The sequence below is a fragment of the Haliaeetus leucocephalus genome, unplaced genomic scaffold (assembly GCF_000737465.1).
Source record: "Haliaeetus leucocephalus isolate CR32 unplaced genomic scaffold, Haliaeetus_leucocephalus-4.0 Scaffold439, whole genome shotgun sequence".
Classification (NCBI taxonomy): domain Eukaryota; kingdom Metazoa; phylum Chordata; class Aves; order Accipitriformes; family Accipitridae; genus Haliaeetus; species Haliaeetus leucocephalus.
In genome coordinates, this window is record NW_010972875.1 from 3535018 (window position 1) to 3543661 (window position 8644).

Genomic DNA, 8644 nt, shown 5'->3' on the forward strand with positions numbered 1-8644 from the left:
AAATAAGAACAAGCAGGTTGTATTAATGATAGCACAAAAATGCAGAGGTCTTGCACGTTTTTCAAATTGCACTTTCCAGTATGTTTTTTTAAATAAGATACTTGTTGGTTTTTTTCTTAAAAAAAAGAAATCTAAGGTACGTATTCTTTAAATATTGAATATATTCTTCAAAATATATTGTTAAAACTTTCCCTAGCTGCTCAGGTGTGCTTTTTAATATATAGCTGATATATTATTAAAGGCACTACAAAATAGACATCTCTGGAGTGCAGAAGTTACTAAAAAATAACCTTCATACCACAAATATATTGAAAATATAACTGCTAAAAAAAAAAAAAAAAAGACCCTATGCAACCCCACTAGGATGCGTATAAATGCACGTCAGCGGTGGGCTGGATGCATTGAGGTCCTTTAGAAATGTATGAATACAGGCATGTTAAATTTTAAAAATAGCCTAAAAAAGTTAGTGAAAACTTCAAGCGTAGAAAATATTTCAAACACGTTTTTCTATGACATTCTTCACTTTCTGCATCAGTTTACCGAGCCCAAATGTTTACTCTTTTGCAGCCGGTTCTTTCTTCATAAATAGTAAAGTGTTCCTTCAGTGTGTGGTTCTCCGCCACCCTCCTCTGCTGACAGTCTCAGTACGTCTGGTAGACGTCATGGATGGGGACCTGGATGGTCGCAGCCGGGAATGCCGGGGGGATGTAGCCAGCGTATCCCCCGTAGGCAGCGGCAGCGGCGGCAGCGGCGGCGGCATTCTTCTGTAGCGTGGCTATCGTCGCTGTCGCTGTGGCAGGTGCAGCGAATGGCACGTAACTTGTCCCGTAAATCCCGGCGGCGGGAATCCGCTGCACATTGGGAGCCATGGTGTATACTGGTGTGATGGGGCGGCCCTGGAAGGAAAGCATCGGGTTCAGACCTCAAAAAGAGTGCTTCAATTGCTGTAATATCCCATTTCTACCTCCTGAATTGCAAACCCCCTAGAAGGGGAGGTGATAACAGGAGGGTAGGCAGCACATGTCCCGTTGAATGAGAGTTATGCCATCATGGGGGGCTGTTCCATCCCTCCCAGATTTGGGTCCCCCACAGCAGGGAGAGCAGCTGACCAAAGTGCAGATGTCTAAGACGGGTCAGATGAACTGCAGGGCTGTTGGGCACCGTAACATCCTTGACAACATCTCCTGAATGGAAGCAGGGCAGGAGGCCAGGCTTTCCCCCCACCCCGGGTACGCAGAGTGGGACCTATGGGAAGCAGGATGTATGGGAAGCAGGATGTATGGGAAGCAGGACTTATGTGCTGAACTCACCTGGAAGGGGGGAGGTGTTGAGACAGCTGGTATTACAGCCGCGGCTGCGGCTGCGGCAGCGGCTGCCGCGCTAGCCGGGTCCTGCTGGACGGCTATAGGGTTGATGATGTGCTCGACAGTGTGGATTTTGCCGTCTTCCATCATCTTGGCTGGCGGCGCGGCCTGAAACATGGAGTACTGGGCACCGATGGCAGGGATGGCCACTAGGAGAGAGCAGACACATCAGGTGCATTGGGAGAGGGTTTCCAGGACCTCATCTCAAAGAGCCCTCCCTCCTGGCTGCACCGGCTCTCCTGCAGCAGTCCTGTGCTGCTCTTCTCAGGGCAGGTAGCCCCATGTGACGGCGGGAGACCTGGGGCATCTCTGCCCTCTCCACGAGTGGGAGCACCGTGGCTGATGCACAGTGATGGGCTCAGTGCTGCCTCCTCTGCCCAGCATTTTCTCCCATGCTCCCAGCATGGGTGTCCCAGGGCCAGAGCCCTGCTGGGGACCAGGAGCTGTGACCCAGATTTACACAGCCCCTTCTGACCACCACTGTCCTCCCCCCAGGCCAAGAGTGTGGCCCGAGCACAGGGACGGGTGGCAGTGCGTACTGTCCCAGTGGGGTCCCTGCTCCAGCTGTTGAGATCAAAGGACATGTAGCTGCCATAGGCAGAGCTGCCCCAGGAAAGAAAAGTGTGGTTTGTACTGCAGAAGTTGCAGGCAGCAACTGGTCCAGTCTATATGCCATCCTTTGGCCAACTCTGCAAAATATCAGCTCATTTACTATTATGCATTTCCCAGGACTAAGTTGGTTACATATGTTTTATCCCATCTCTCTGCTACAGGATCAATCTATTTAATGACACCGAAAAAAAGGAATTGCTCTTTAGAGAATTCTCCCTCACGCCAAAATTGGATAACGCAAAATAATTAGAGCTGTGGTCTTTCAGACAAAGGGAAAATACTCGTCAGAATGACAGTGTTCAGAGATGGTGAGTTTGTACATGGTCCAAAATGGAGCTTCGTGGCAGTGCTTAGGGAAGAAATGTGCTTTGCTGAACATTCCCAATAACCACAGTAATTGGACATGAGCCAGCAATGTACGCTCACAGCCCAGAAAGCCAGTCGCATCCTGGGCTGCATCAAAAGAAGCGTGGCCAGCAGGTCAAGGGAGGTGATTCTGCCCCTCTCCTCTGCTCTGGTGAGACCCCACCTGGAGTACTGTGTTCAGCTCTGGGGTCCTCAACATAAGAAAGACATGGACCTGTTGGAGTGGGTCCAGAGAAGGGCCATGAAAATGACCAGAGGGCTGAAACACCTCTCCTGTGAGGAAAGGCTGAGAGAGTTGGGGTTGTTCAGCCTGGAGAAGAGAAGGCTCCAGGGAGACCTTATTGCAGCCTTTCAGTACTTAAAGGGGGCTCCTAAGAAAGATAGGGACAGACTTTTTAGTAGGGCCTGTAGCGATAGGACAAGGGGTAACAGTTTTAAACTGAAAGAGGGTAGATTTAGATTGGACGTAAAGAAGGAATACTCAGTGATGAGAGTGATGAGACGCTGGAACAGGTTGCCCAGAGAAGTTGTGGATGCCCCATCCCTGGAAGTGTTCAAGGTCAGGAACTTGGATGGGGCTTTGAGCAACCTGACCTAGTGAAAGATGTCCCTGCTCGTGACAGGGGGTTGGACTAGATGATCTTTATAGGTCCCTTCCAACCCAAACTCTTCTATGATGCTATGATTTCTGCTGTTGCCTCATAGTGCACACTTCAGCATTCGGCTTGTAAGCCTTTCAGCAGTAAGGGTATTCACAAGGAAAACAGAGTAATCAATAAATGGCTAAGAGGTGATGTTGGCAGTAATGATGTTGGCAGGTGATGGAAGGTGCAGCCAGTAAATCAGAAATGAAGCAAAATATGCACACGGGTTTCTTTCACTGGGTTGAAACTTTGCAATGTGGAAGTGTGCAATTCTGCGTGTGAGAAGGACAGGCGCCAGCAAGCAGTACTCTCCTTTTGATCCTGGAGACTGCAACAAAGGATCTGATCAGATATCTTTCAGGCAGAGATGTTTCCACCGCCAGTGGACTACCACTGTTTCCTCAAGCAGAGACCTCCACCCATGAGCTTTTCCAGTTCTCCTTCTACACCAAGTCCACCTGGTCAGCTCAAACCAGTTTTATCACTGGTTTAAATAACCTGGATAATTTTTCACCAAAGCAAAGGCAGAGAGCTCACGTGCTCCATTCTGTGGTAACTTCTGGCAGAAAAGCTGTAACAGGCAGCTGGGGTATTGGGGTGACCTCTCAGGAGTTTTCTAACCATTTGCAAAGAAATGAGCTTTAAGGTTGTTCTAAACAGTAGGAAACCTTGCAGAGTTGATACATCTCTATTCCTTTGTTCTGGTAATGTGCTTTCAGAGTCATACCCTTTTAATAACAGACATAAGTCTTGCATGTGGTACCTCTTACTAGATCATCTGATCTGGTTGGGGAAAACAGACCAGGTGCTTCTGTGCTCAGAGGCTGTGCTGGAACCATATGAGAGGAGAAGACCCGATAAAGAAATCTGAATCTCAACATGCTTCAAGTGTAGAAACATTTAGACTTGAGCTTCAGGCTTTCGTTTGGCAGTCGAATGAATTACAGACACCCCTAATAGGAGTGCATTTCAAAGCCCACTTTTCAAGCATCCTTTAGTAATACCTGGAATTCCTGAAATATCTTTACAAACACACATAGCGGTAATATTTTCTGATTGTAAGTGGGTATTTTTCTCAGGAAGTCTGATCTTCCTTTGGAAACGGCTCTAATCTTAACAGCCTTCCTTTGTCTCTAGACCTCTTCTCACATGATCTCATCCAGCTGTTGTGAAGAACTCTTCACAGGCTTCATTAGATGCAAGCTGTAGTTTCCACTGACAGTATGGAGCATGTTTTGGGAAACCACTGCAGCTCTTATTATTAAACACCGCTTAGGTCCTGCAGGTACAATTTACTTGGAGGGGGGCATGGGGAGAAGATCTGCGGACTTCTGCAAGAGGGCTTGCCCCCATCACCTGCACGGACGTTCTTCCTCAGGCTGTTTTTCCAAATAAAAATCTTTCCAAACAGGATCTTGAGGAATTGCTGGGCTTCAGCCTTCATCCCATTCGCCTGGGAAGGGCAAGGGCTGGCTCCTCAGCTGAGGATGTGGCAGAAGGGGGTGATCCCTGCCCTGGCCCTTGGGCTGGCTCCGTGCAGCCCAGCAGAGCTGAGAGCTCGCCTGTAGGCACTGCATCGCTGCAAGCTGGACCCTGAGGGCTCCCTGCATTGCTCCTTCCCCATGTCGCTGATGGTGACGGAGGAGCTTGCCTCAGCCAGTGACTTCCCTGCAATGGGAAAGCCCCAGGTCCTTCTTCCAGCCTTGTAGTACCACAGAAATACGAACCAAGCAGGGGAGAGCTCTGGCCTGGCTGGAAACCTGGGGAGGGAATCTCCCAGGGTGAAATTAGCATTGGAGAAATTAAAAGAGAGAAAGATTGCTCTTAGTCACCATGCTCTACCGTACATGACCAGACAGAGAGGAAAGTCCGCTTTCTCCTGAGGAGGTGCAAAAGGGGATGGGAGGGGTGGGCATGACTTCAGCTCTTTTTTCTTTGGCCTGAAGAGCTCCCAGATGTTCATGTCCTCTGTCCCACTGCGTGCCTCTTGTTTGCAGAAAGCCTGGCCAGGGCCAGGAGGCATCCAGCACAGGGGAGTGCTGAGCGCCAACCCTGGAGCAGTTCCCATTGCCTCAGCCGTGGGCTGGCCCTGGGGGGGTCCCTGCATGCCTGACACAGGGCTTGGAGCGGGGGCTCGCCTGCCACCTCCACTTTCCTCCCCTCACTGCACATACTAACCTGCACCGGGCTTAATGGCCACCGGATTGACCGCAGGTAACTCCAAGTTGGGTACCAGCTCGTATCCTTTCTCTTGCTGTTTTCCTTTGCCTTCATGGTACCTGCTGTAGATGCCACGGCCAGCGGAGTATCCCCCCAGGTAGGAGCCCCTGGGCCCCGGGGCTCTGTTGCCAGCTGCACCTCGCCCTCTGCCTCGTATGCTGCCTGCTTATGATAACAACATAGAAGAGGATGGTGAATAATGGAGAGTGACAGCCCCACGGGGAGCATGAACAGTCCCAGGCTTAGATTGGGAGGCATGTGCTTAGAAATGAGGCTGCTGAAGTTAGTTCGGTCTGAATCTTAGTGACCTTACTTAGGAAAACAGAAGAGGTTGGCCTTAGAAGCACCCAGTAAGCCTACGCAAGTTTTGCTCTTGATGTTTCTGACCATATATTAACAGCTTATTTATACTGACGCAACTCTTGTGGCAAGTGTTATGGATATAATGAACTCAGCAGAGAGAGAAGGGCTCCTCCAGGGTGATTTCTATGCCGTAGGAACAGCTTCTGCCCTCAGCTGTCCTCCAGAGGAGACCCAGCCTCTCAGCTGGCCGCAATGGGACCCTGCAGAGATGGCCCGAAGTTGTACCTGGCCTTTAACCAACTTTGTCCCACCATTGCGTATATTTTTACTAGTGTTGTTTGTTTTCTCTGCTATTTTGTTAGTGATGTGAATATACCCCATCTCCAAAAATACTGCCTTTATTTATCTTAGCAACTCCATGCATGTTACGACAGTACTTTGAACACTGTGGTGTTAATGCACTCTAAGATGGCCTAATTGAATATTTAGACTGTCAGTTAACTCCTTTGTAGTTCATTACAAGTACAAATCTGGAAATTAAGAAGAAGCTGAAATTCTTGATCAACTAGTGTTAAAAGTATTTCTTGGTTTACGTGGGTGCTTTAAGAATATATTCATGCTAAACTGCCTGTTATATGGAAATACACATTACATTTCAGGAAACTATAATTCCTGTAAGTACAGGATAATTGTAGTTATACCACCAGTTATAGCTGCTAGGGTTTCTTATGAATAAGTGATTTTTGGTTGATTTTTAATGACTGTAACTGATTAATTAAATAGAATTATTTTGCACTCATGTGATTCCTTCTGCTGGTAGTTTTCAAATGACTTTATAAAGGACACAGCACTACTGTCATTTTGATGCAGAGGGCAAATGACACCTAGAGAGCTCCCAGCTGATGCTTTCCCTGATAGCCCTCCCTTTGGATGACCAGGTCACCATACCCACACCTCCAGGAGAAGGCAAAGGGAGCACTCTGTCATGATCTCTAATACTTAGGATCCAGCTCTTTGGAAGGAGGCATCAGAAGCTGGAATCCTTGGACTTGCTCAGACTTAGTACAGCACTCATAAAAAACAGATCCCTTTCTTCCCCATCCTGTGCTTGGTCCGTTAGCTCATTCTTAACCATATTTTTGATGCCTCCTTCATACTAGCCTGTATGTTAGCAATTATTTACAGATGAATACACTCTGTATGGTCATAAATTAAAATGAGACTGAACACAAATATGGCAAAAAGACCTGTAAGAGTGTTTAAGAAAAAGTGCATAGCACCAACTGTCCTTTGGCTCAGGCAGACCTTGGGTTGCACCAGCCTGAGATCAAACCTGTCCATGACATCCCCTAATTGTTCTTACTAACCTTTCACGAAGTAATCTCTGTTGGGCCCGATCAAGGCATTGTATGGATATCCATAATACGCTAGTGTGTACGGATCACAAGAGTAAACATAATTAGGTTGCTGAGTTACTTCAGGCGTTGCTGTGGCCCCTCCTTTTGCTGCTTTCTGGTAGCGAGTGTATTGCTCCTTGTCTACCGGCTTGGCCAAGGTAACCTCCAGGCACGAGCCTTCCAGTTCGACACCATTAAGGTTGTTCATGGCGTGAATCGCATCTTCCCTGGTTGTAAAGTGCACAAAGGCATAATCACGTATTTTTTTCACCCGCTCTACACAGCCAGGGTTAAACTGCCCAAAGACCTTTTTAATGGTGTCCTCTGTGGTCTCAATCATTAAATTCCTCACATAGAGGATTTTAACAGTCTCCATGACATCTTCATCCACATCTATCTCTGGTTCCGCCCAGTCAACAGCTATTTGATGTCCCCACAGCTGGATCCTTCCTGGCATGAGTTTCCTCCTGGCCATTGCTGCTGCTCGATGGCTCTCATACTCCACGAAGGCAAAGCCTCTGTTCTTCATCTTGTCTGCGGCGCTGGCATACACGATGACATCCAGCACACCTTCCGTCACCTTGGCAATCTCTTCGAGGATCTCCTCTCTCTTCTTCATCTTGGGAATGCCTCCAATGAAGAGCCGGCAGTTATCCACACTGCAGCACACACCCAGCAGCCTGCCGGGGCGGATTTCGTAGTTGTTCAGCTCCCTGACGGCACGCTTCGCCTCGTGCTTCTGCGTGTACATCACGAAGGCGTAGCCGCGGTTCTTCCCATCAAAGTCCATCATCAGGCGCATTTCATAGATGCGGCCGACGGACTCAAACACGGGGACGAGCTCATCTTCGTAGACGTCACGGGGGATTTTGCCCACAAAGACTTCGCAACCGCGAGGAGGGTGCAGGCCCTCCCAGCCGGGAGGAGGGCCGCCATACTTGCGTTGCCCGTTCTCCTGGATCATGCTATATCCAGTGCGCTCCATGAGGGCCAGCAGAGCTGCCTCGTTGGGCGCACCGGCAACACCTTCAGGGACTTTCGTTGTAGTCACGTTGGAGGAATCGTTGCTCATCCTTGCAGTGGAGTCCTCAGCGGTCATGGTGTCAAACTCATTCACAGCCTGATAAAGCCTGGGCAAAGTAAGAAGGAGGACACTCGTTAGAAGCTGTTAGCTACCACCAGCATCCCACCCCTCTCTTTTGTCTTGCTGTAATTGTTCTGGAAGTTTGTTTTTCAAACTGGGACTAAGGCTGCAGAAAAGCAGATGAATGAGCCACACCGGCCTGAACATTGATACTGCAGGGGGAGCGCATCCTGGATTTAGGCACAGCCCCTCTTTGAGGGGGGGTGGTTGAGGATCACCTGTCCATACCACCCCAGCACCGAGAGCTGCTGCCACAGGAGGCTGAAGTCGCATGAACGGATGCCACCAAGCACCTCAAAAGCTCAAGACGCCAGGGAGGCTTGTCTCCTCTTCGAAAGGGTAGGAAGGAGCTGATACAGGATTGAGAAAGGGAAGATAATGCCATGAAGCCAGTGGTTCCCATCTCCAGATCCCTCTCCTCCCTCTCAGTCATTCCTCAGTTAATCCATCTACTCCTGAACAGTGCAAGTGCCATGTGCCATACTGCACAGTGAAAGATGGCAAATACATGAGAAGCACTAGGCACAATTTCCATCTGATAACTACCCCTCACTCCTCTAGGCTTTCACAGGAACTGATGAGTAGGAAATAATA

At 48.9% G+C, this 8644-nt stretch overlaps 1 protein-coding gene across 2 annotated transcripts; it reads right to left on the reverse strand.

The window, feature by feature from the left end:
- Positions 1 to 641: 641 nt before the first annotated feature.
- Positions 642 to 8005, reverse strand: RBM47 (RNA binding motif protein 47). 2 transcript variants are annotated; one of them, XM_010574463.1, is made up of 4 exons: positions 6877 to 8005; positions 5165 to 5371; positions 1311 to 1513; positions 642 to 896 (listed from the first exon to the last, which is right to left on the reverse strand). In XM_010574463.1, the coding sequence occupies exons 1-4, from the start codon at positions 8003 to 8005 to the stop codon at positions 642 to 644; spliced, it is 1794 nt and encodes a 597-aa protein (XP_010572765.1). The 2 variants fall into 2 exon arrangements, with proteins under 2 accessions (XP_010572765.1, XP_010572766.1); XM_010574464.1 differs by lacking the exon at positions 5165 to 5371.
- Between the last annotated feature and the right edge of the window lie 639 nt (positions 8006 to 8644).

Excerpts from the sequence above, each read along its gene's own strand:
- RBM47 (XM_010574463.1), bottom strand. The coding sequence starts at position 8,005 with ATGACCGCTGAGGACTCCACTGCAAGGATGAGCAACGATTCCTCCAAC. Across the intron at positions 1,514-5,164 it reads GGCCATTAAGCCCGGTGCAG|TGGCCATCCCTGCCATCGGT; the intron begins GTTAGTATGTGC and ends GCTCTCTCCTAG. Across the intron at positions 897-1,310 it reads CAACACCTCCCCCCTTCCAG|GGCCGCCCCATCACACCAGT; the intron begins GTGAGTTCAGCA and ends CTTTCCTTCCAG.